A 27016-nucleotide genomic window follows, 5' to 3' on the forward strand; every position below is an offset into this window, starting at 1 on the left:
CCCGTAGGTCTGCTGGAGGTAGTCTATGACAGCCGCTGTGCTGGACAGGGAGTTGAAGACCTTCCTCTCCGGCTGGGAGCTGACCCTCTCCAGCATGTAGGTGAGGTGCTGGTGGAAGCAGGTGAAGGGGGTGCCCTGCTCCAGGGCCAGGTCCACCCAGTCCCACAGGCACTGCAGCGGGGTCTCCTCGTACCCCGAGAACATGGCGGGGTTGGTCAGCAGGCCCCGCGCCACCATCACGCCTGACGGGGAGACAGAGGCGAGAAATATCAATGAATGAATCGTTTATTTCAAACAATAAATATATTTTAAGATCAATAAATAGAATCAAGAAATAACTATGTAAAAATAAAAATAAATACTAAGATCTGATGATGATTTTAGTATTAAGTTTTATTTTTACATAGTTATTTCTTGATTATTTGCTGTGAAAAGATAAATAATAGAGTAAGTAAAAAAGAAAAACAGTCTCTTCTTGTCCAAAAAGGAATAGGAAGAAGCAATATATAAACCCTTAAAAAAAATATATATATATATAAATCATAAATAGTTATTTTACAAACAGAAAAAAAACGAACAAATAAAAACAAGACAAGTCAATAATTTCAACATGACAATACTTGTATTCACACATTTAAGCTACTGTATGTGCATTTGACTATTGCATACTTAAAGGGGCTATAGATAACATTTGTATGTAGAGAAAATGATTGATTCCTGAATTGATCATTTAAAAAAAATGTGTCTGGTCCAAAATGACTGTTGTTGTTTACATGTTGCATGCATGTAGCCCCTCCCTGTTACGATTCCTGGAGCGTTTCGCTGGCATGTCAATGGTAGAGAGAAGTAGAACCCGGTATGCAGATTTAACACGAGGAGAGGTAGTGCAGGAGGAAAACAGATGAAGCACGAGTCGTGGATGAAAGTAATAAGCACTTTAATTTAACGAGGCAAACAATACAAAACTGACTCACTGATAAGAACGAAGAAACAAAAGGTTGACAACAGGCAGGACGAGGGTAACATGAACAATGACCGAGCCCAGGAGAGCAGGGCCAGCAACACTATATACACAGACTAATTGACACATGAGGGTGATTGGAAACAAGACCCAGCTGTGTGGGAAAGACTGAACAGCCTGGGGTAACATACTGAAACATGAGGAGACTAAATAACACATAGATACAAACAGGGGGAGAATACACTAGACTAGACAATGGGGCACAACAGATACACAGACAACAAACAAGTGAGCACAACAGATAACAAATTAATAAACATAGATAAACACAAATGCAGTGGTGTAATGTTCATGAGAGGTGCTGCAAGTCCAATGACCGGTCCCTTAGGACCGGGGGCGTGACACCTCCCTACTTTCCATTTCCCCTTCAAAGGCCCAATCAGTGATCCATAACGGGCACAAGCCCCGCCCCCACGGAGCGTTTGATACAGGGACACCAACCCTAACAACAGGTCAATATGATTTAATTGTATTTTCTATTCTGTGGCTGTAAAATGTTAGCTTACAATTGGTAACGTTTCTTCTCTTAGTACTTACTCATTATGGGATGTTTTAATTCGAAGCAGTGTCTCTATGACACTAACTCACTCATTCAGTAATTCAACACGAGTTGAAGACCTCTCCACTGAGACGGCCGTCATAGCAGACACAGAGGCTCTTAACTTAACCCTTTCACTGCCACCCTACAGAAGGTTAACCCTTTACTATCACACTACCGACGGGTAGGTTAACCTGCTGTCGTGTGGCAGTGAAAGGGTTACCCTTCTGTGTATTGTCGCAGTGAAAGGGTTAACCGTTTGGTAGTGTGGCAGTGAAAGGGTTAACGCGAGCGAAAGGCCTCTCTCTCTCTTCTGTCCCGATTCTCCTGGACGGTCAGAAGCCTTCGACACAGTCAACCATCAGATCCTCCTCGCATCTCCCGCAGGAATGGGAGTGGTAGGCTCTGCGCTGGCACGGCCGTCATCCTACCTCGACGACTGCACCTACCAAGTATCATGGTGAAAGGCACATTTCTGCCTGGATGACAACCAATCACCTCAAACTGAACCGAAGCAAAACAGAGTTATTTCACCCGTCAGTCGAATCATCCCCCGCTGGCCGACCTTTCCATCAGTGGTCGAATGTAGCCGTGGCTTCATCCCCGACCGCCACGAACCTAGTAGGTGTGGTCCTCGATGACTGGCTGAACTACTCTGCTTATATCACCTCAACAGTCATGTCTCGCCTCGACTACTGCCATGCACCGCCACCAAGCCACTTCAACTCATACAGAACGCAGTGTTGCCCCACTTCTTAGAGAGCTGCACTGGCTCCACATTAGGGCTGAACGATTAATCGATTTTAAATCGAAATCGTAATTTTAAATGATGTAATTAGCAAACCGCAAAAGAAAAAGAAATCGCAATTTTTTCTTTTTTTACTTTTAACCAGGAAGTCCCATTGAGATACAAGATCTCCTTTGCAAGTTGTTGTTATTGTTGTAGGAACAGTTTGGGAGAGGGAGGTAAGGGGTTTTAGATTGTGTGTTGTGAAGTTTAGACTTCAGAGAGGGAGAGTAAAGTACAGAAAAAAAGGTACCGTTGTGTACCGGTATCGATTCCCAGGTAAAAAGAAAAATTTTCAGGCTCGGTGTCCCGAACAGACCAACCGCGTAGGCCAGATGCAAGCCGCATTTTACAATAAACCTCTGTGGGCTGCTTTTTTTTTTAAATTTTTTATTATAATCGCAAATTTAATCGCAATATCTGTCCGAAAAATCGCAATTAAATTATTTCCCAAAATCGTGCAGCCCTACTCCACATCGCTGCACGAATCCGCTTCAATGTCCTCGACCTGGCATATCTCGCAGCGAAGGGAACAGGCTCCCGCCTACAGTACCTCTGGTCAATGGTCTCTAACTACACACCATCAAGACCCCTCCGCTCTACATCCTCTGGCCGCCTCAGACCCACTCCTCCTATCCGAGCTCCCGGAGGGTCATCAAAGAGAAGCCGCCTATTCTCGGTCCTTGCTCCACAATGGTGGAACGAACTTCCCACCACAATTAGGACAGCCGAAACCCGGACAATTTTCCGCCGTCGACTAAAAAGACACCTCTTCGAACAATATCTGAAAAGAAAATATTAAAACTTCTTACTGTCTTTTTACTATTATACTATTGTACCCTACTACTATGCTACTATACTTATACTACTACTTATCATGCTCATTATGTCTTTACTAATATAACTCAACTCAACTTAACTAAAAACTCGATACTATTTGACAAATACTGCCACTGACCCCTCGCTGCCAGAGAGCTACCTCTCTTGCTGATGCTAAATGACTAAATGTCAACAACTCACTCATTCAGTAACTCAATAACTCACTCACTCATGGTTAGTCTATATGAATTGAAAATGGGGGACCCTGATGTAAACAAGACACACGTCTTTCTCTGGTCTGCATCCCCTTAACAATTGTGTGTATTGAGCCGTACTGTATTGTACCCATTCTGCAATCTGTTAAATAAAGTTTTCATTCATTCATTCATTCATTCATTCATTCATTCATTCATTCATTCATTCATTCATTCATTCATTCATTCATTCATTCATTCATTCATCCATTCATTCATTCATTCAGTCTCTCTGTCCCTAGTGGCGGCTCACAGGAAATGCGCTTTGTGTAAAGTGAATCACATCTATGACACTGTGTCCTTGTTTTTTTTTTAGGTGACCTCAAAGACCTATTTAACTTGTTGAAAAGGAATACAATATGGGACCTTTCAATTTCCATAACAGTAATAGTTGTAAACTAACTTACCGTCAACACCAGTAAGCTGGTGGATAGACTCGACATCACGGAGGTATTTGATGTCACCGTTGGCGATAACAGGAACCGATACGCTTCTCAGTTACAGTGGGTGACAATATTGTAACAAGGAAAGATGAAATTACCTACCTGGGTTCCATCCTAGAGGCTAATCTCTCCTGTGACAAAATGGCATCCAATGTAATAAAAAAAGTCAACCAACGAACTCGATTCTTGTACCGGATCTCCTCTCTGGTAAACAAGAATACCCTGAAGACTCTGGCAGGAGCACTCATTCAGGGGTACTACGACTATGCTTGCACCTCATGGTACCAAAGCACCTCAAAGGCACTAAAAACCAAATTACAAACATCTCAAAACAAGCTAGTCAGACTACTGCTTGACCTTACTCCTAGAACCCACCTCACCCCTGCCCACTTTGACAACCTAGGATGGCTTAGAGCAGTGGCGGACTGGGACACAAATTCAGCCCGGGACATTCAGACGCACCAGCCCACACACCGGCCCACGCACCGGCCTCGAAACCGGCCCACACAACGGCCGTTATGAAACACTTGTCCAGTATTAAACAACCCAAGGCTGTGGCTAAGGAGTCAACATCAGGGAGACCAAATCTACACACCGCCCCTAGATGTGCACTCGTGCACAGTGCACACACACACACAGACACACACACATACATATACCGTTACTTCCTGTCATTGGCATATGTTTTTTTTTTTACTAACATCTTAGTGCCTCATTAGCCTAGGGATTAAGGATACATGAAGTATTAACTACACCATAATAATATTGAGGTTTTGATACATAGAAAGTAGGGATGTCCGATATTATCGGCCGATATCGGCATTAAAATGTGATATCGGAAAATATCGGTATCGGTTTTAAAAAAAATTTAAAACATTTTTACATTTCTATAACCTTTATTTACCCAGGCAAGCAAGTAAGAACAAATTCTGATTTTATTTATTGTCAAAAGTATGCATAATGTTGTGTTAATTCCACAACAAGAGATATGTAATGTTAATTACCTGAAATTATTAAATTTTTTGGGGCGGGAAACCCTGCATATATCGGTATCGGTTGATATCGGTTGATATCGGTATCGGAAATTAAGAGTTGGACAATATCGGTATATCGGTATCGGTAAAAAAGCCAATATCGAGCCTCCCTAATAGAAAGGTCTGTGCTACACAATTTCAGTTAGATTGGATTTATTGTCCTTTAATTTGGCACTCATGACATTAGTTGCTTACCGTTTAATCAACATCGAAAGACCCCCCACTTCGAAAGACCACCCATTCCAAGAGCCTGTTTTCTCTCTCTCTCTCTCTCTCTCTCTCTCTCTCTCTCTCTCTCTCTCTCTCTCTCTCTCTCTCTCTCTCTCTCTCTCTCTCTCTCTCTCTCTCTCTCTCTCTCTCTCTCTCTCTCTCTCTCTCTCTCTCTCTCTCTCTCTCTCTCTCTCTCTCTCTCTCTCTCTCCCTCTCTCTCTGTGTATGTGTCTCTCTGTGTGCGTGTCTCTCTCTCTCTGTGTCTCTCCCTCTCTCTGTGTGTCTCTCTCTGTCTCTCTCTCTCTGTGTCTCTCTCTCTCTGTCTCTCTCTCTGTGTGTCTGTCTGTCTGTCTGTCTGGACTGGGCTCTCTCTCTCCCCTCTAAGGTACATCTTATTTAAGCATGTAAAATGGCAACTAATCAATTCAATCAATTAGATTACCAATATTATATCAACATGAAGATTTGGAAGGAAACATAATAGTATTTTATTTGAGTATTTACTATTATAATATTAGTAGCCGATTAATTTGCAGCCAAATTAGGTTCTGATTGGCTCTCTAGGTTAGCACTTTAGCTTCTGATGCTGTGGTGGGCACTAGTCCTAACATTGCTAACTAAACTTTTAGTCAGAGAAAAAACGTCACGAGTCACGACTATTTACGTCCACGTGCTGTAAGGAATCAGGAATACGGAAAGCACATTGTCTTGTAATAGAATGACTGAAATCACTGCAAGAGCTAGTATAGGCTAGCTAGCCCTCATGAACCGGCAGACACCAACAGTAGAATATGCACTAGGCTACTGCACGCACCTGTCATGTTACTGTTGGTTCCTTCCACTTGAACTTCATCATCATTAGCAGCAGCAGCTACTCTAACGCCAGCCCTTCCTCTACTAAACATGTCTGTAATTTTAGAACATTGTTCTGCGTCTTTTACTAGCAATTTAAGTTTTTTAATTCTAGCTTTTTCAGCTCCACCCTTTCTTTTTTTTGCAGTCTCCATTTCTGCGGTTCTAGGCCTACTCGCGGTTGGGAGGAAACGTGAATCTCATTCACTGATGTCTCATGTCTCATTCAAGACTGGCTAACAAAAGCATGTCTTTCACTTAACACCAAGAAAACAGTGTGTATGATGTTCACAAAGTCACCAGTAGAGGATGTGTTTCTGGGAGAGGCGGAGCTGGACATTGTACATTAATATTGTACAAAGTATCTTGGGGTCACATTGGACTCTACATTGACCTTCAAAAAGTCATGTGAAGAAAGTGACAAACACAGTCAAGTTTAACATAGAAAAACTTCAGGAAGATCAGGCCCTGCCTGCCAGTTAATGCTGCAAGGATGTTTCTGCATTCAATGATTTTATCACTGTACTTTTATCGAGTACTGTTTTATCAACTGGTCTCTTTCATATGTCACTACTCTTACACCAATAGAATTACTCTACAAAAAAGTATTTGATAGGAAACCAATTTCATTTCATCACTGTAATGTTTTAGAAAAACATAACATGCTAAGTTTCGAGAATTTCCATGTTTTCAAATATACTTGCTTTATGTACAAGGTTCTGCATGGACTTGCCCCTCCCCCATTGAATGGGTTCATCCAACAGAAAGCAGACACTGGCATTACCACCAAGGCCATCAGTAGAGGGGACTGTAAGGTGCCTTTTCGGTATAAAAACTGTGTTCTCTGTTAAAAGTGGTAACTACTGGAATAGCCTACCAGTTGTGATTAGAGAGTGCCCTACATACTCCATGTTCAAGACCCATCTTAAACTGCATCTTAAGGCAAACCAGAACTGTGATCATTTTTAATCTGATTTAGTTTATGCAACTTGTTTATTGTTTTATTGCCGGCCCACACACTGGCCCACACACCGGCCCACATAATGGCCCACACACCGGCCCACATATGGCCCACACACTGGCCCACACACTACACCAGCCCACACACAACACCGGCCCACACACCGGCCCACATTAGTGGCCCACACACTGGCCCACACACTGGCCCACACACCGGCCGACACACTGGCCCACATACTGGCCCACACACCGGCCCACACATCGGCCCACATACTGGCCCACACACCGGCCCACACACCGGCCCACACACTGGCCCACACACTGGCCCACACACTGGCCCACACACTGGCCCACACACTGGCCCACATACTGGCCCACACACCGGCCCACACATCGGCCCACATACTGGCCCACACACCGGCCCACACACCGGCCCACACACTGGCCCACACACTGGCCCACATACTGGCCCACACACCGGCCCACACATCGGCCCACATACTGGCCCACACACTGGCCCACACACCCGCCCACACACTGGCCCACATTAGTGGCCCACACACTGACTCACACACTGGCCCACACACTGGCCCACACACCGGCCCACAGACTGGCCCACATACTGGCCCACACACCGGCCCACACACCGGCCCATATACTGGCCCACACACCGGCCCACACACTGGCCCACATTAGTGGCCCACACACCGACTCACACACTGGCCCACACACCGGCCCACACACTGGCCCACACACTGGCCCACACACCAGCCCACATTAGTGGCCCACACACTGGCCCACACACTGCCCCCCAAAAAAAAAAAGTTAAAAAAAAAAGTTAAAAGTTAAGTAAAGTTAGTTTTTTTTTTTTTTTTTGGACCAGCCCACTTTGGTTCCGGCCCATCGGGATTCGTCCCGAACGTCCCGATGGCCAGTCCGCCACTGGCTTAGAGTAAACGACAGAGTACAGCAACTTGCAATGGGCCTGGTCTACAAGATACACTACACGACCAAGGTACCCATGTACATGTCAAAATACTTCCCAAAGGTCAGTGAATACCACGATCACAACACCAGAGGGAGCTCCACAAATCATGTTAAACCCAGATTCGGCTCAAATAAGGGACTAAACACGTTTCGCAATTATGCCACATCAATGTGGAACGCCCTACCCAAAGCTGTAAAGGAATGTGGATCACTACCCACTTTCAAAACCTCTCTCAAGGGACACCTACGGGAGACTGCAATTCAACACTGGCCCCTGTAAATATCCTAACCCAACCCCCTCCAATGTACAGTCATTTACCTAGTATGGTTTTGTCAATAGTCCAATGTACAATTTTGTTTGTTTGTACAGTGTCTCCCCCCCCCCTCAATGTACAGTTTTGCTTGTTTATACAGTGTGCCCCCCCCCCCCCCCCCAACCACCTCCAATGTAAATTACCCAGTATGGTTGTCAATATCCCAACGTACCCAACCCCCCCCACCCAACCTCCTCCAATGTACAGTTTCTACGTCAAATGTATATACTCCCTTTTCTTGACTCCTTCTGTATCACAAACAGTACTGTATTTGCAAATCTGGTATGTCATAAATGTATAGATGTAGCAGTACTGACTATCTGTATGTCATGTATGTCATATATGTCCTGATGAATTGAAAATGGGGGACCCTGATGTAAACAAGACGAAAGTCTTTCTCTGGTCTGCATCCCGTCTTTCTCTGGTCTGCATCCCCTTAACAATTGTATGTATTGAGCTGTACTGTACTGTACCCATTCTGCAATCTGTTAATAAACTTTTCAATCAATCAATCAATCAATCAATCAATCTTTTTGCAGTGCCTCTTTTCGGTGTTGCACTTTTTAGACGATCCCTGGCTGCGCACTTGCCTCGTCAAGGCCGACTGCACATATAGATCAATTATTAATATTATTATTAAATGTACAGCTCCGAGGCCGGCTCGCCTCGTTTAGGTGAAAGTAAGGTTGTACTGTCTACCTTACTACGATAGGAAAGAGGTGTCCTTTGTGTTTTAAAAACATTTCGCTTAAGAATTATTGACGCGGAAATTCGAATCTGTGAATATCTTTCTAACTTTACCTAAGTCTCCCGATTCCGATACAATAAAGCGAGTCTTCATCACAAATCATATTCTCAAAATAATCTGATCGGCAGATATTATTGCTGGCGGACCTATTTCGGTCTGCGAGCCGCCTATTGCCGACCACTGCACTGAACTAGGATATCTGTATAACGTGCGTTTAGACAACACTGCTTAAGTTGGGACAGACCACAGACACAGGCTATTTCCATATTACTTCACATAAAATATCATGTCTAGAAATGAAATGCACAAAACATAAAATGTATGTATCATAACGTTACCCTGGTATAGATCTGTATGCATGTATTTATGTATTTATTCATAACGTTATACATATTGGTTAACGTTAGATCGTGCATGGCTTTTACATTGAAAAATGTACTTGTCACGTGGTTCCGTTCTCCATTCTTCACATCAAAAACGAAAAACGAACTATCAAAACGTACACAGCCCATTATTGACTAATTTTTTTCATTTGATTCTGATACCAAAATACGAAAAACAGCTCCGTATTTCAGTTTTTCCCCGTTTTTTCGATTTTGGTTTCAAACGGAAATAGGAAACACCTCGTATTTCCGTTTTTTTTCGTTTTTTCGTTTTTCCTTTTGAAACGAAAAACGAACTATCAAAACGTACACGGACCTATCTCCCATTCCTCCTCTCTCTCTCTCTCTCTCTCTCTCTCTCTCTCTCTCTCTCTCTACCGGACTGCCCGGTAGCTAGAATCAATAAACACATAACTTGTCCAAAAGGACAAGTAACATTTGAAAATGTCGTCTGTGTTTTGACGTGACATAGACTAAATGTGGCAAATGGCATTATGGTAGCAGAGTGCCGGTAGCAGGGTGATCTCCAGAGCTCACTGTGACAGGACATGCAGCTACTGCCCACTTTATAATGATTACAAGCAGTAGGAGGACGCTATTGTTCACATTGAGACTTTTTACAATCCGAGAACATGTGTAACTTAGGAAACAAAGGATTTTGAACTGGGGGCCAAGACAGGTTTCAACAAGTTACATTTAAGACTTTTTAAGACCTTTTTAATACCACTTAGAGGAAAATGTAATACCAATTTCACGACCATACTAGGAAAAGAAGAGAAAAAAAAACATAGCGACACTGAACTGGCGACTGCACGGCCAATTAAAATTCTTGCACGTTCCATATAAGCTTTCGCCAGACGCACCAAGCTCCTGGTAGCCCCGCAAAAAACAAACATCTTGAATACAAGGACATTTAATACATTTATTATTCAGTGATTCCCGCAGAAATTAAATATACTTAGGGGGAACGACTGTGTAGGCGGGGGGGCTCCCCCCAAAGTATAATTTATGGTTTTTAAAGCAAAACAAAAGAAAAACACACAAATTATACTTTGGGGGCCCCCCAAAGTATTAACATGCAGCGAGAATCACTGATATTATTTATTCTCCTGACAGCTGGGCTGCCCACACAAAAATGTAATACCTGTGCAAATTACATTTAAGACCCCCGTTAAGCCTTAAATTGAGAATTCAATACTAAGTACTTTTTAACCCTTTCACTGCCACACTACAGCAGGTTAACCCTTTACCATCACACTACCAAACGGTTAACCCTTTCACCGTGACAATACACAAAAGGTTAACCCTTTCACTGCCACACAACAGCAGGTTAACCCTTTCACTGCCACACTACAGACGGTTAACCCTTTACTATCACACTACCGACGGTAATACCCGCAGATACCGTGACAAAGGATTTGGACCCTGGGGGCCGAGATGATCTACTGTCCACTAGTCACACCTCTGGGGACAGCCACAGTTGAGGTCCACTCCGTCGGAGAAGGGGGCCACCACACAGGCTGCGTCAGCCAGCAGCTGGGCGTCGCTGGAGGCAAACTGCACTATCAGGGGCCGGTCGGCTGAAGGCACAGAGAGAGAGAGAGACACTATCAGGGGCCGGTCGGCTGAAGGCACAGAGAGAGAGAGAGACTATCAGGGGCCGGTCGGCTGGAGGCACAGAGAGAGAGAGAGACACTATCAGGGGCCGGTCGGCTGAAGGCACAGAGAGAGAGAGAGACACTATCAGGGGCCGGTCGGCTGAAGGCACAGAGAGAGAGAGACACTATCAGGGGCCGGTCGGCTGAAGGCACAGAGAGAGAGAGAGACACTATCAGGGGCCGGTCGGCTGAAGGCACAGAGAGAGAGAGACACTATCAGGGGCCGGTCGGCTGAAGGCACAGAGAGAGAGAGAGACACTATCAGGGGCCGGTCGGCTGGAGGCACAGAGAGAGAGAGAGACACTATCAGGGGCCGGTCGGCTGAAGGCACAGAGAGAGAGAGACACTATCAGGGGCCGGTCGGCTGAAGGCACAGAGAGAGAGAGAGACACTATCAGGGGCCGGTCGGCTGAAGGCACAGAGAGAGAGAGACACTATCAGGGGCCGGTCGGCTGAAGGCACAGAGAGAGAGAGAGAGAGACACTATCAGGGGCCGGTCCGCTGGAGGCACAGAGAGAGAGAGAGAGACTATCAGGGGCCAGTCGGCTGGAGGCACAGAGAGAGAGAGAGAGACACTATCAGGGGCCGGTCGGCTGGAGGCACAGAGAGAGAGAGAGAGACTATCAGGGGCCGGTCGGCTGAAGGCACAGAGAGAGAGAGAGACACTATCAGGGGCCGGTCGGCTGGAGGCACAGAGAGAGAGAGAGAGAGAGACACTATCAGGGGCCGGTCGGCTGGAGGCACAGAGAGAGAGAGAGACACTATCAGGGGCCGGTCGGCTGGAGGCACAGAGAGAGAGAGAGACACTATCAGGGGCCGGTCGGCTGGAGGCACAGAGAGAGAGAGAGAGACACTATCAGGGGCCGGTCGGCTGGAGGCACAGAGAGAGAGAGAGACACTATCAGGGGCCGGTCGGCTGAAGGCACAGAGAGAGAGAGAGACACTATCAGGGGCCGGTCGGCTGAAGGCACAGAGAGAGAGAGAGAGAGAGACACTATCAGGGGCCGGTCGGCTGAAGGCACAGAGAGAGAGAGAGACACTATCAGGGGCCGGTCGGCTGAAGGCACAGAGAGAGAGAGAGAGAGACTATCAGGGGCCGGTCGGCTGAAGGCACAGAGAGAGAGAGACACTATCAGGGGCCGGTCGGCTGAAGGCACAGAGAGAGAGAGAGACACTATCAGGGGCCGGTCGGCTGAAGGCACAGAGAGAGAGAGAGAGACACTATCAGGGGCCGGTCGGCTGGAGGCACAGAGAGAGAGAGAGAGACACTATCAGGGGCCGGTCGGCTGAAGGCACAGAGAGAGAGAGAGAGAGACACTATCAGGGGCCGGTCGGCTGAAGGCACAGAGAGAGAGAGACACTATCAGGGGCCGGTCGGCTGGAGGCACAGAGAGAGAGAGAGAGAGACTATCAGGGGCCGGTCGGCTGAAGGCACAGAGAGAGAGAGAGACACTATCAGGGGCCGGTCGGCTGAAGGCACAGAGAGAGAGAGACACTATCAGGGGCCGGTCGGCTGAAGGCACAGAGAGAGAGAGAGAGACACTATCAGGGGCCGGTCGGCTGGAGGCACAGAGAGAGAGAGAGAGACACTATCAGGGGCCGGTCGGCTGAAGGCACAGAGAGAGAGAGAGAGAGAGACACTATCAGGGGCCGGTCGGCTGGAGGCACAGAGAGAGAGAGAGACACTATCAGGGGCCGGTCGGCTGGAGGCACAGAGAGAGAGAGAGACACTATCAGGGGCCGGTCGGCTGGAGGCACAGAGAGAGAGAGAGACACTATCAGGGGCCAGTCGGCTGGAGGCACAGAGAGAGAGAGAGACACTATCAGGGGCCGGTCGGCTGAAGGCACAGAGAGAGAGAGAGACACTATCAGGGGCCGGTCGGCTGAAGGCACAGAGAGAGAGAGAGAGAGACTATCAGGGGCCGGTCGGCTGAAGGCACAGAGAGAGAGAGAGAGAGAGAGAGAGACACTATCAGGGGCCAGTCGGCTGGAGGCACAGAGAGAGAGAGAGACACTATCAGGGGCCGGTCGGCTGAAGGCACAGAGAGAGAGAGAGAGACACTATCAGGGGCCAGTCGGCTGAAGGCACAGAGAGAGAGAGAGAGACACTATCAGGGGCCGGTTGGCTGAAGGCACAGAGAGAGAGAGACACTAACAGGGGCCGGTCGGCTGAAGGCACAGAGAGAGAGAGAGACACTATCAGGGGCCGGTCGGCTCGAGGCACAGAGAGAGAGAGAGACACTATCAGGGGCCGGTCGGCTGGAGGCACAGAGAGAGAGAGAGACACTATCAGGGGCCGGTCGGCTGAAGGCACAGAGAGAGAGAGAGACTATCAGGGGCCGGTCGGCTGAAGGCACAGAGAGAGAGAGAGACACTATCAGGGGCCGGTCGGCTGAAGGCACAGAGAGAGAGAGAGACACTATCAGGGGCCGGTCGGCTGAAGGCACAGAGAGAGAGAGAGACACTATCAGGGGCCGGTCGGCTGGAGGCACAGAGAGAGAGAGAGAGAGACACTATCAGGGGCCGGTCGGCTGAAGGCACAGAGAGAGAGAGAGACACTATCAGGGGCCGGTCGGCTGGAGGCACAGAGAGAGAGAGAGACACTATCAGGGGCCGGTCGGCTGGAGGCACAGAGAGAGAGAGACACTATCAGGGGCCGGTCGGCTGGAGGCACAGAGAGAGAGAGAGACACTATCAGGGGCCGGTCGGCTGAAGGCACAGAGAGAGAGAGAGAGAGACACTATCAGGGGCCGGTCGGCTGAAGGCACAGAGAGAGAGAGAGAGAGAGAGAGACACTATCAGGGGCCGGTCGGCTGGAGGCACAGAGAGAGAGAGAGACACTATCAGGGGCCGGTCGGCTGGAGGCACAGAGAGAGAGAGACACTATCAGGGGCCGGTCGGCTGAAGGCACAGAGAGAGAGAGAGACACTATCAGGGGCCGGTCGGCTGAAGGCACAGAGAGAGAGAGAGACACTATCAGGGGCCGGTCGGCTGGAGGCACAGAGAGAGAGAGAGACACTATCAGGGGCCGGTCGTCTGGAGGCACAGAGAGAGAGAGAGAGACACTATCAGGGGCCGGTCGGCTGAAGGCACAGAGAGAGAGAGAGACACTATCAGGGGCCGGTCGGCTGGAGGCACAGAGAGAGAGAGAGAGACACTATCAGGGGCCGGTCGGCTGGAGGCACAGAGAGAGAGAGAGAGACACTATCAGGGGCCGGTCGGCTGGAGGCACAGAGAGAGAGAGAGAGACACTATCAGGGGCCGGTCGGCTGGAGGCACAGAGAGAGAGAGAGACTATCAGGGGCCGGTCGGCTGAAGGCACAGAGAGAGAGAGAGACACTATCAGGGGCCGGTCGGCTGGAGGCACAGAGAGAGAGAGAGACACTATCAGGGGCCGGTCGGCTGGAGGCACAGAGAGAGAGAGAGAGAGAGACACTATCAGGGGCCGGTCGGCTGGAGGCACAGAGAGAGAGAGAGACTATCAGGGGCCGGTCGGCTGGAGGCACAGAGAGAGAGAGAGAGACACTATCAGGGGCCGGTCGGCTGAAGGCACAGAGAGAGAGAGAGACACTATCAGGGGCCGGTCGGCTGGAGGCACAGAGAGAGAGAGAGAGAGACACTATCAGGGGCCGGTCGGCTGAAGGCACAGAGAGAGAGAGAGAGAGAGACACTATCAGGGGCCGGTCGGCTGGAGGCACAGAGAGAGAGAGAGACTATCAGGGGCCGGTCGGCTGGAGGCACAGAGAGAGAGAGAGACACTATCAGGGGCCGGTCGGCTGGAGGCACAGAGAGAGAGAGAGAGACACTATCAGGGGCCGGTCGGCTGAAGGCACAGAGAGAGAGAGAGACACTATCAGGGGCCGGTCGGCTGAAGGCACAGAGAGAGAGAGAGACACTATCAGGGGCCGGTCGGCTGAAGGCACAGAGAGAGAGAGAGACTATCAGGGGCCGGTCGGCTGGAGGCACAGAGAGAGAGAGAGACACTATCAGGGGCCGGTCGGCTGGAGGCACAGAGAGAGAGAGAGACACTATCAGGGGCCGGTGGGCTGGAGGCACAGAGAGAGAGAGAGACACTATCAGGGGCCGGTCGGCTGGAGGCACAGAGAGAGAGAGAGAGAGAGAGAGAGACACTATCAGGGGCCGGTCGGCTGGAGGCACAGAGAGAGAGAGAGAGAGAGAGAGACACTATCAGGGTCCGGTCGGCTGGAGGCACAGAGAGAGAGAGAGAGAGACTATCAGGGGCCGGTCGGCTGAAGGCACAGAGAGAGAGAGAGACACTATCAGGGGCCGGTCGGCTGGAGGCACAGAGAGAGAGAGAGAGACACTATCAGGGGCCGGTCGGCTGGAGGCACAGAGAGAGAGAGAGAGAGAGAGACACTATCAGGGGCCGGTCGGCTGGAGGCACAGAGAGAGAGAGACACTATCAGGGGCCGGTCGGCTGAAGGCACAGAGAGAGAGAGAGAGAGACACTATCAGGGGCCGGTCGGCTGGAGGCACAGAGAGAGAGAGAGACACTATCAGGGGCCGGTCGGCTGAAGGCACAGAGAGAGAGAGAGAGACACTATCAGGGGCCGGTCGGCTGGAGGCACAGAGAGAGAGAGAGACACTATCAGGGGCCGGTCGGCTGGAGGCACAGAGAGAGAGAGAGAGAGACACTATCAGGGGCCGGTCGGCTGAAGGCACAGAGAGAGAGAGAGAGAGAGACACTATCAGGGGCCGGTCGGCTGGAGGCACAGAGAGAGAGAGAGACTATCAGGGGCCGGTCGGCTGGAGGCACAGAGAGAGAGAGAGACACTATCAGGGGCCGGTCGGCTGGAGGCACAGAGAGAGAGAGAGAGACACTATCAGGGGCCGGTCGGCTGAAGGCACAGAGAGAGAGAGAGACACTATCAGGGGCCGGTCGGCTGAAGGCACAGAGAGAGAGAGAGACACTATCAGGGGCCGGTCGGCTGAAGGCACAGAGAGAGAGAGAGACTATCAGGGGCCGGTCGGCTGGAGGCACAGAGAGAGAGAGAGACACTATCAGGGGCCGGTCGGCTGGAGGCACAGAGAGAGAGAGAGACACTATCAGGGGCCGGTGGGCTGGAGGCACAGAGAGAGAGAGAGACACTATCAGGGGCCGGTCGGCTGGAGGCACAGAGAGAGAGAGAGAGAGAGAGAGAGAGACACTATCAGGGGCCGGTCGGCTGGAGGCACAGAGAGAGAGAGAGAGAGAGAGAGACACTATCAGGGTCCGGTCGGCTGGAGGCACAGAGAGAGAGAGAGAGAGACTATCAGGGGCCGGTCGGCTGAAGGCACAGAGAGAGAGAGAGACACTATCAGGGGCCGGTCGGCTGGAGGCACAGAGAGAGAGAGAGAGACACTATCAGGGGCCGGTCGGCTGGAGGCACAGAGAGAGAGAGAGAGAGAGAGAGACACTATCAGGGGCCGGTCGGCTGGAGGCACAGAGAGAGAGAGACACTATCAGGGGCCGGTCGGCTGAAGGCACAGAGAGAGAGAGAGAGAGACACTATCAGGGGCCGGTCGGCTGGAGGCACAGAGAGAGAGAGAGACACTATCAGGGGCCGGTCGGCTGAAGGCACAGAGAGAGAGAGAGAGACACTATCAGGGGCCGGTCGGCTGGAGGCACAGAGAGAGAGAGAGACACTATCAGGGGCCGGTCGGCTGAAGGCACAGAGAGAGAGAGAGACACTATCAGGGGCCGGTCGGCTGAAGGCACAGAGAGAGAGAGAGAGAGAGAGAGAGAGAGAGACACTATCAGGGGCCGGTCGGCTGAAGGCACAGAGAGAGAGAGAGAGACACTATCAGGGGCCGGTCGGCTGAAGGCACAGAGAGAGAGAGAGACACTATCAGGGGCCGGTGGGCTGGAGGCACAGAGAGAGAGAGAGAGAGACACTATCAGGGGCCGGTCGGCTGGAGGCACAGAGAGAGAGAGAGACACTATCAGGGGCCGGTCGGCTGGAGGCACAGAGAGAGAGAGAGAGACACTATCAGGGGCCGGTCGGCTGAAGGCACAGAGAGAGAGAGAGACACTATCAGGGGCCGGTCGGCTGGAGGCACAGAGAGAGAGAGAGAGACACTATCAGGGGCCGGTCGGCTGGAGGCACAGAGAGAGAGAGAGACATTATCAGGGGCCGGTCGGCTGGAGGCACAGAGAGAGATAGAGACACTATCAGGGGCCGGTCGGCTGAAGGCACAGAGAGAGAGAGAGACACTATCAGGGGCCGGTCGGCTGAAGGCACAGAGAGAGAGAGAGAGACACTATCAGGGGCCGGTCGGCTGAAGGCACAGAGAGAGAGAGAGACACTATCAGGGGCCGGTCGGCTGGAGGCACAGAGAGAGAGAGAGAGAGAGAGAGAGAGACACTATCAGGGGCCGGTCGGCTGGAGGCACAGAGAGAGAGAGACACTATCAGGGGCCGGTCGGCTGAAGGCACAGAGAGAGAGAGAGAGACACTATCAGGGGCCGGTCGGCTGGAGGCACAGAGAGAGAGAGAGACACTATCAGGGGCCGGTCGGCTGAAGGCACAGAGAGAGAGAGAGAGACACTATCAGGGGCCGGTCGGCTGGAGGCACAGAGAGAGAGAGAGACACTATCAGGGGCCGGTCGGCTGAAGGCACAGAGAGAGAGAGAGACACTATCAGGGGCCGGTCGGCTGAAGGCACAGAGAGAGAGAGAGAGACACTATCAGGGGCCGGTCGGCTGAAGGCACAGAGAGAGAGAGAGAGACACTATCAGGGGCCGGTCGGCTGAAGGCACAGAGAGAGAGAGAGAGAGACACTATCAGGGGCCGGTCGGCTGGAGGCACAGAGAGAGAGAGAGAGACACTATCAGGGGCCGGTCGGCTGGAGGCACAGAGAGAGAGAGAGACACTATCAGGGGCCGGTCGGCTGGAGGCACAGAGAGAGAGAGAGAGACACTATCAGGGGCCGGTCGGCTGGAGGCACAGAGAGAGAGAGAGAGACACTATCAGGGGCCGGTCGGCTGGAGGCACAGAGAGAGAGAGAGAGAGACACTATCAGGGGCCGGTCGGCTGGAGGCACAGAGAGAGAGAGACACTATCAGGGGCCGGTCGGCTGAAGGCACAGAGAGAGAGAGAGAGAGAGAGACACTATCAGGGGCCGGTCGGCTGGAGGCACAGAGAGAGAGAGAGAGACACTATCAGGGGCCGGTCGGCTGGAGGCACAGAGAGAGAGAGACACTATCAGGGGCCGGTCGGCTGAAGGCACAGAGAGAGAGAGAGAGAGAGAGACACTATCAGGGGCCGGTCGGCTGGAGGCACAGAGAGAGAGAGAGAGAGAGACACTATCAGGGGCCGGTCGGCTGAAGGCACAGAGAGAGAGAGACACTATCAGGGGCCGGTCGGCTGGAGGCACAGAGAGAGAGAGAGAGACACTATCAGGGGCCGGTCGGCTGGAGGCACAGAGAGAGAGAGAGACTATCAGGGCCGGTCGGCTGAAGGCACAGAGAGAGAGAGACATTTTCAACTACATGTTTTTACTTGAACTGAAAGGTTACATGGAACATTAGGAACTAGGGCTGTACCGAATTGTTTCGAAGCTTCATTCATAATAATGTCGACATTCAAATTCTAAATCAACATTCTAAATGTTTATTTAAATGTTTTATTTTTCTATTCATTCTGTTCAATGGAGTTTTTCTTCACAGTTGCAGATAGGGATTTTAGGCTACACTAATATTATACTATTATAGTATATGACTCGTCATAAAAACTTTAATAAAACATTTATCATAAATGATGTAGCCTATCTGCATCCGCTCTGCGCTCCAGCAAGACGTCACCCTCATTTTCGTACCAACCGTGCCCTTATTGGATTATTTATGTTGACGAAATTGACAAGTTATATTCATTAAAGGATTTTTTTATTTTATTGTCATAAAATATGACAACAGACATTCGAAGCTTCATTTGAAAACTTCGATAGAAGCTTCAAATGTAAACAGCCCGGTACAGCCCTACAGGAACGGATACCAGGATGCCCACAGCATTCCACAGCAGCACCATCGCATAGAAAATCCCAGGTGTGAAATCATGGAAAATTAGTTTAACCTCTTAAACCCGATCGGCCCGGTATAAGATTTATTAATCCAGTCCGTGTTAAGTAATGTTGCGTTTCTTTTTCAAAATGTAGCCAAGAGTAAAGACCCTAACCCTATCAAAAAAGTATATATTTTCAGCACTACCTTTGTTTAACAATGATTTTAAGTGTTATTAGCGAGCCTTGCACCGGAAAACAGATGATTTAGACGAAGAAAACAAAACAAGCTTAAAAAATTAGGAAGCCACACATTTCTGGTTAAGAAAAGTCACGCTATGATGGGAAATTATTGGTGGTGCTTTGGATAGTTTGTTGGTTACGGCCAGTTCCAGATCTCTGATACATCGGTAGCACTTTATAATAACACCCTGTTATAATACATGTATAAGGTATTTGTAGATAATGAACTAATCATGAACAAACCATTTATATACATTCATAAATGATTATTAAATCATTTATAACTATATTTGTATACCATTTACAAAGTATTTATAACGCATTAGTGGATAATGAACTAATCATGAACAAACCATTTATATACATTCATAAATGATTATTAAATCATTTATAACTATATTTGTATAACATTTACAGATTAGTTCTACATTATTTATAACTCATTATCAACATTGTTTGTACTTGATTTGTTCATCATTAAATAATGTTGTTTAATGTGTAGTAACACATTTGTAGATGCTTTGAAAAATGGATATGAAAAAACGACTATACTCCATTTATTTTTCATGTTCAACAAATGATTTGTTAAGACATTCATAAAACATCTATAAATCATTTGCAGATGCTATCGTGGGGGCCAATCTAAAGTGAAGCCTATTAATTAATTAACAAGTGTCTTCATCATTAACAAGTGTCTTGGGCGTTTTTCACACCTGTAATTCGTTTGCTTTGTTCAGGGAGACACAGGGACTATAATGATACAATGTTGCACTTGTCCCTTGCACACCCCTCCGAACACAGCGGACCAAAACAAATGCACGCGCAAGCAAACTGTCACTCATTGGTCAGATTTCGGGGTGTCTTCCCCCCCCCCCTAACCCTGAATCTCAGCGTTACATTGAAATCGGGGAGGGGAGAGCGGGGGGGAGCAAATGAATGAATGTGGATGAGAGCCGTGATGTAAGTGGTTGCAGATACGGCTGTGGGGGTGCTGAAGACACTCACACTGGCCACCGAAGCTCCCCCTGTGATGGAACAGTCCAGGGCGCGTGTGCGTTGTGTCATCATGCAGCGCGTATACAGTACGGCAAGTGAGTTGTGTCGGTTTGAGTGTTAAATCGATTGCATTCTCACAGCGTACGAGTCACGTCGGGTTCGTTTGGAAGTGTGCCGAGACCACCCTCTCTAGGTGGTCTTGGCCCGCTTGTTTTGTTCCACAACAGAATGTGATTGCTGTGTTCATATATGCCCAACTGAACCGAAATAGGGGGTAAACGTTCCAGGTTTCGGAACAACTGCTCCAAACGAGCTAGGTGTGAAAACGCCCAAGACACTTGTTAATGATGAAGACACTTGTTAATGATGAATAGGCTTCACTTTAGATTGGCCCCCACGATAGCATCTGCAAATGATTTATAGTTTAGAGTTTTTTCATATCCATTTTTCAAAGCATCTACAGATGTGTTACTACACATTAAACAACATTATTTAATGATGAACAAATCAAGTACAAACAATGTTGTTATACAAATATAGTTATAAATGATTTAATAATCATTTATGAATGTATATAAATGGTTTGTTCATGATTAGTTCATTATCTACAAATACCTTATAAATGTATTATAACAGGGTGTTATTATAAAGTGCTACCGATACATCATACTGTAGATGGCAGCCTGAATAGACTATTACGAAGGCACCCATGGCGTGAGAAAGATACAGTTGATGATTTTGTTTTCCTGCTAAAATTGCCTCGGAGCCCCAAGAGGAAGGTCGCCTCGGAGCCACAGGGGGGAGGTCGCCTCGGAGCCCCAGGGGGGGAGGTCTCCTCGGAGCCACAGGGGGGAGGTCGCCTCGGAGCCCCAGGGGGAAGGTCGCCTCGGAGCCACAGGGGGAGGTCGCCTCGGAGCCCCAGGGGGAAGGTCGCCTCGGAGCCACAGGGGGGAGGTCGCCTCGGAGCCCCAGGGGGGAGGTCGCCTCGGCGCCCCAGGGGGGAGGTCGCCTCGGAGCCCCAGGGGGGAGGTCGCCTCGGAGCCCCAGGGGGGAGGTCTCCTCGGAGCCACAGGGGGGAGGTCGCCTCGGAGCCACAGGGGGGAGGTCGCCTCGGAGCCCCAGAGGGGAGGTCGCCTCGGAGCCCCAGAGGGGAGGTCGCCTCGGAGCCACAGGGGGGAGGTCGCCTCGGAGCCCCAGGGGGGAGGTCGCCTCGGAGCCCCAGGGGGGAGGTCGCCTCGGAGCCACAGGGGGGAGGTCGCCTCGGAGCCCCAGAGGGGAGGTCGCCTCGGAGCCCCAGGGGGGAGGTCGCCTCGGAGCCACAGGGGGGAGGTCTCCTCGGAGCCACAGGGGGGAGGTCGCCTCGGAGCCCCAGGGGGAGGTCGCCTCGGAGCCCCAGAGGGGAGGTCGCCTCGGAGCCACAGGGGGGAGGTCGCCTCGGAGCCTCAGGGGGAAGGTCGCCTCAGAGCCACAGGGGGGAGGTCACCTCGGAGCCTCAGGGGGAAGGTCGCCTCGGAGCCCCAGGGGGAGGTCGCCTCAGAGCCCCAGGGGGAAGGTCGCCTCGGAGCCCCAGGGGGAAGGTCGTCTCGGAGCCCCATTGAGATACAAGATCTCCTTTGCAAGTTGTTGTTATTGTTGTAGGAACGGTTTGGGAGAGGGAGGTAAGGGGTTTTAGATTGTGTGTTGTGAAGTTTAGACTTCAGAGGGAGAGTAAAGTACAGAAAAAAGTAGGGCTGTCAAAATGAATGCTTTAACTTGAGATTAATTTAAATTAATTAAAGCATTAAAATAAATTAATCTAGATTAATCTATGGAGCGAAAAATCTTCAACGTTCTGAACTTTCAGCAGTATATTTTCTTGTTCTTTTTTTGCATCGACTCATGCACCTTTTTGAAAATCATCTGACATGAAGATGGAACACATTTTTGTTGTTAATATGATTTATATTACTATTAAAATACTATTAAAATAGTATTTGAATCTAAATATACTTTCTTTGTGTTGATTTTACATTAATTCCATGATTTTACTCAAGTAAATATCTGTTACAAGCTTTGGTCTTAAGTCGAAAAATGCTATTTTTTATCTAGATTAATTACAGAAAATTGTGAGATTAATTAGTAAATTTTTTTTAATCTATTGACAGCACTAAAAAAAAGGTACTGTTGGGTACCGGTATCGATTCCCAGGTAAAAAGAAACATTTTCAGGCTCGGTGTCCCGAACAGACCCACCGCGTAGGCCAGATGCAAGCCGCATTTTACAATAAACCTCTGTGGGGCTGCTTAAAAAAAATTATTATAATCGCAAATTTTATCGCAATCGCAATATCTGTCAGAAAAATCCCAATTCGATTATTTCCCAAAATTGTGCAGCCCGTGACACTACACATACTCACTTTCATTGGTGGTGAACTCACTGTCCCGGGCTTTGACGGATCGCATGAAATCAGCGGCGACTATCATTGGCGTGAAGCAAATGTCACAGTCATATTTCCTCACCAAGGACCTGAACGCCAACCTGAGGGATTTATCAAGACACACAATAATGAAAAGCAGGCAAACCTCCATTACACAACATTGATTTCCAAGCGTGTCTTGTGATTGGATAGGAGGTATGCCGTGATCACTTATAATAATAACCACAATATGCGGCAACACAACCAAAACCGGATTCTTTAACAGTGTGCATTTTTGTGTGTGTTTAGAGACAGAACTTAAAACATTTTATGTAAATGGTATGTTTTTGTTAATAAGTGTTAAATAGCCCTCTAGCCTCTAGCTTAAATAGCATTCTGACAGCCATTACTGATATAGAGTGTCTGGTCAGTAACATGGTTCTCCCAGTCCCTCCGCTCTGCAGTAAACAGAAAATAAATGTTCTGGTATCTCGTTCTTACTTTATCCAATCAGGAGAGAGAACCCTAGATATTTTAACTTCAAGTTCAATAAATCTTGTTAAGCAAAATTAGCTTACTGCACTGGCAGACACAGACGCAGATTTTTTGCAGGGGGAGTTCTCCCTCCTGATTGGATGAAGTGAGAACAGAAAATATATTTTCTGTTTACTGCAGAGCGGAGGGACTGGGACACCCATGTTGTTACTGACCAAACACTCTATAATACTAGTGATGGCTGTCGGAATGTAGAGCTATTATTACAAATGTATTTTCAACAAACAAAAAAATACCACTTATAGCACCTTTAAGAATGTATACCTATTTACATGCAAATGAGCATTTTATTATAGCGGTGCATTGAAATGCTGATTCAGCATTTAACGGTTATTCCCAGAAAATCGGTGTCATCATAGTCCTGTTCTAATTTCAGTTAAGCTATACGACATCACAGAATAGCAAGCTAGTCGCTTCCCTCTTCATATTTTCAACATGTATTACTCTGAGATTATTAGTTCCAGCAACACCCTGCTACATACACCACACCCCTGGGATCTATTGAGTCCAACCACAATCTTCTACAGAAGGGAGACCGAGTAGCTCCTGTGAAGCAGTCGAGTATTAAGTGCCTTGCTCAAGGGCTGGCAACTATCTACTATGGCTCGCTGATAACAAACTATCATTACACATGGGCAAAACAGAGTCCATTCTCTTCGGTTCAAATAACAAACTCAGCAAGACCGACGGCTTCTCAGTTACAGTGGGTGACAATATTGTCACAAGGAAAGAAGATATTACCTACCTGGGTTCCATCCTAGAGGCAAATCTTTCCTGTGACAAAATGGTATCCAATGTAATAAAAAAAGTCAACCAACGAACTTGATTCTTGTACCGGATCTCCTCACTGGTAAACAAGAATACCCTGAAGACTCTAGCAGGAGCACTCATTCAAGGGTACTACGACTATGCTTGCACCTCATGGTACCAAAGCACCTCAAAGGTGCTAAAAACAAAATTACAAACATCTCAAAACAAACTGGTCAGACTACTGCTTGACCTTACTCCTAGAACCCACCTCACCCCTGCCCACTTTGACAACCTGGGATGGCTTAGAGAGTAGACGACAGAGTACAGCAACTTGCAATGGGCCTGGTCTACAAGATACACTACACGACCAAGGTACCCATGTACATGTCAAAATACTTCCCAAAGGTCAGTGAATACCATGATCACAACACCAGAGGGAGCTCCACAAATCATGTTAAACCCAGATTCGGCTCAAACAAGGGACTAAACACGTTTCGCAATTATGCCACATCAATGTGGAACGCCCTACCCAAAGCTGTAAAGGAATGTGAATCACTACCCACTTTCGAAAACACTCTCAAAAAACACCTACGGGAGACTGCAATTCTAAACTGGCCCCTACAAATGTCCTAACACAACCCCCCCAATGTACAGTAAATGACCAAGTATGGCCTTGTCAATATTCCAATGTACAGTTTTGCTTGTTCAGTTGTACAGTGTCCCCCACCCACTCCTCCTACCCAACCTCCCCCCCAACCTCCTCCAATGTACAGTTTCTATGTCAAATGTATATACTCTCTTTTCTGGACTCTTTTCGTATCACAAACAGTACTGTATTTGCAAATCTGGTATGTCATAAATGTATAGATGTAGCAGTACTGTCTACATGTATGTCATGTATGTCATATATGTTATGATGAATTGAAAATGGGGGACCCTGATGTAAACAAGACGAAAGTCTTTCTCTGGTCTGCATCCCCTTAACAATTGTGTGTATTGAGCTGTACTGTACTGTACCCATTATGCAATCTGTTAATAGTGTGATGTGAATGGGCCGAAGTAATGACGTCAGGAGCAGGGACTCAAGTGGCTTCATTATTGAACTCAGGTGTTGCTGATTGTGTGCGGGGATGAGACGCTGAGACTATTGATAAGCCAGTGGGACTCAGATATCGGGGTTGGAGCACGCAAGCAGTAACCAGACTCTGTTAGGGCCCGGGGGGTGGGGTCGATCGTGGAGAGTTATCCACCGGCGATGAAGATAAGTTAGCCAGCCGTCCACAGGTACCGGTAGCGTGAGGAGGGGAGGCTTACCCTCCTGGAGACAGATAGGGACGGGACATAGAGGGTACTGAGTTACATTGCTCCCAAATACCTTATACTTGGAACGTCCTCGCGGACACCGGGTACGATTACCAGGTTACAAATCAAACTACAACCTGGAGGACCACCGTGTGCCGGAGCATTCGCCCGGAGAGTTGGACGTGGTCCAAGCTTCGACCCTCGGGGGGGTCGCGCCGTGCGGCGAGTTAAGTCACTGTTACCCACATTTGCACTTAGTATAGGATGTATTATGCTCTATTTTTATAACCTGTATAGGCCTACTGTGTAAATTGGTATATTGTATTGTATATGGTATTATTAGGGTATCCTATAGTTATGCTCTCTGTATTCTACCGTGCCTCTTAATTTTACCTGCATATAGGCTATTTCTTCCTATCCCCTATTTGTGCCCTATTTATTGCATAGCCAAGCCGGTAGGATATTGAGTATGACCGATTGAGGAGGGACATGGGAAGACGAGAGGGGGGATTAATTATTGCCGGAAGAGTGTTCCTTAATTAACTACTATGGTTCGATGTGTTTTGCAAATGCCTCGTCGAGAGGGTGTCTGAAGTGCGTGGTTTATTAGGCCTTTTGTTCCAAGGGCTGTGCCTCTTACAGAGGGTGTTTAATATGTGGGATTAGACACACCGTGGTGTGCAGTTGCAGTGCCTCAAAAAGAGGGTGTTTAATAGGTGGGATTAGACACACCGTGTTTTGTAATTGCAGTGCCTCATATAAGAGGGTGTTTTATAATAGGAGCTCTACGGTACCCAATTGGTCCTCTTAATTAATAGATCCCGTGTCCTCGGTATAATCGCTTAGTATAGGTACTTGAATGAAATAAAGTTGTTACTCCTTGTACCCCGGTTGTGAAGTTGGTTATTTAAAAAAAAAAAAAAAAAAAAAACTAAAGTTTCTGAATATTCACCCAAATAAAAACAATTGACTGATAAGAGCTGAATACTTTGTTTTGCTAGCGAGATAGAAACATCCATATTGTCGAAGTCAACCTCCTGTCTGTCTAAAAGTGGCGTCTATACTTTCCGTAGCCGCATTTCTGGCAGACGTTTCTGGTCATGTGACATGTGCGCCCAATAGCGTGACGAGCTGTGTCTTTGCCCATTTCCACGTCAAACAGCCTGCAAACTATCTGGCGTTCTATTGCCATGCTCTAAGACAAACTCTAACCTTAAAGGCCAACCTTCATGTTGTATTTTTGTTCAATAAACAATGTGGACTAGGCCAACGGTGACTTTCATGAAGAAGGACATTTTTTTTATTGAAATTGACCCAGTTTTAGCGTTTTTATCAAACATTTTGTCTGCCCAACACAATCACCACTCACGTGGATATTTGAATCAATGGTTCATAACGTGCGCGTGTAATCGAAATGATGTCGTCACAAGAGGTGCAAGGCACCAGGGGGCTCACCAGGGGGCGCTGAGAGTCACACACAGCTAGTGGCAGGCACTGCAGGCAGAGAGCCTTGCTACTACTAGCCGAATGAAAATGTATCTGTTTCACCTAACAACACTATTGCTCCGTGATCATAGCCATCCATCTCTAAAGCTAACCACTATTTGTAAAAGCCACAACCAGGTTACCATATTTGTAATAATGTAAATCATTGTGTCGTTGTACATATTGTGTATACACCGTTAGAAGCTAACATAGCTTAGCTTGGTAGCTATTGTGCTAACAACATATCCCGACGTCCGGCTCGCTGTACCCTGCCGGGGAGCCCAT

General features: G+C 48.4%; 1 protein-coding gene across 1 annotated transcript; it reads right to left on the reverse strand.

The window, feature by feature from the left end:
* On the reverse strand, positions 1–27016 carry LOC311224843 (tRNA-dihydrouridine(20a/20b) synthase [NAD(P)+]-like; the record flags this gene model as incomplete). Its single annotated transcript, XM_084309974.1, has 5 exons — positions 1–242; positions 3827–3909; positions 10813–10930; positions 22640–22761; positions 27000–27016. Coding segments are annotated over 5 exons (582 nt in total), but the record flags the coding sequence as incomplete, so codon positions are not given.

Source organism: Notolepis coatsorum (genome assembly GCF_963971535.1).
Source record: "Notolepis coatsorum genome assembly, chromosome: 1".
In the NCBI taxonomy this organism is placed as follows: Eukaryota; Metazoa; Chordata; class Actinopteri; order Aulopiformes; family Paralepididae; genus Notolepis; species Notolepis coatsorum.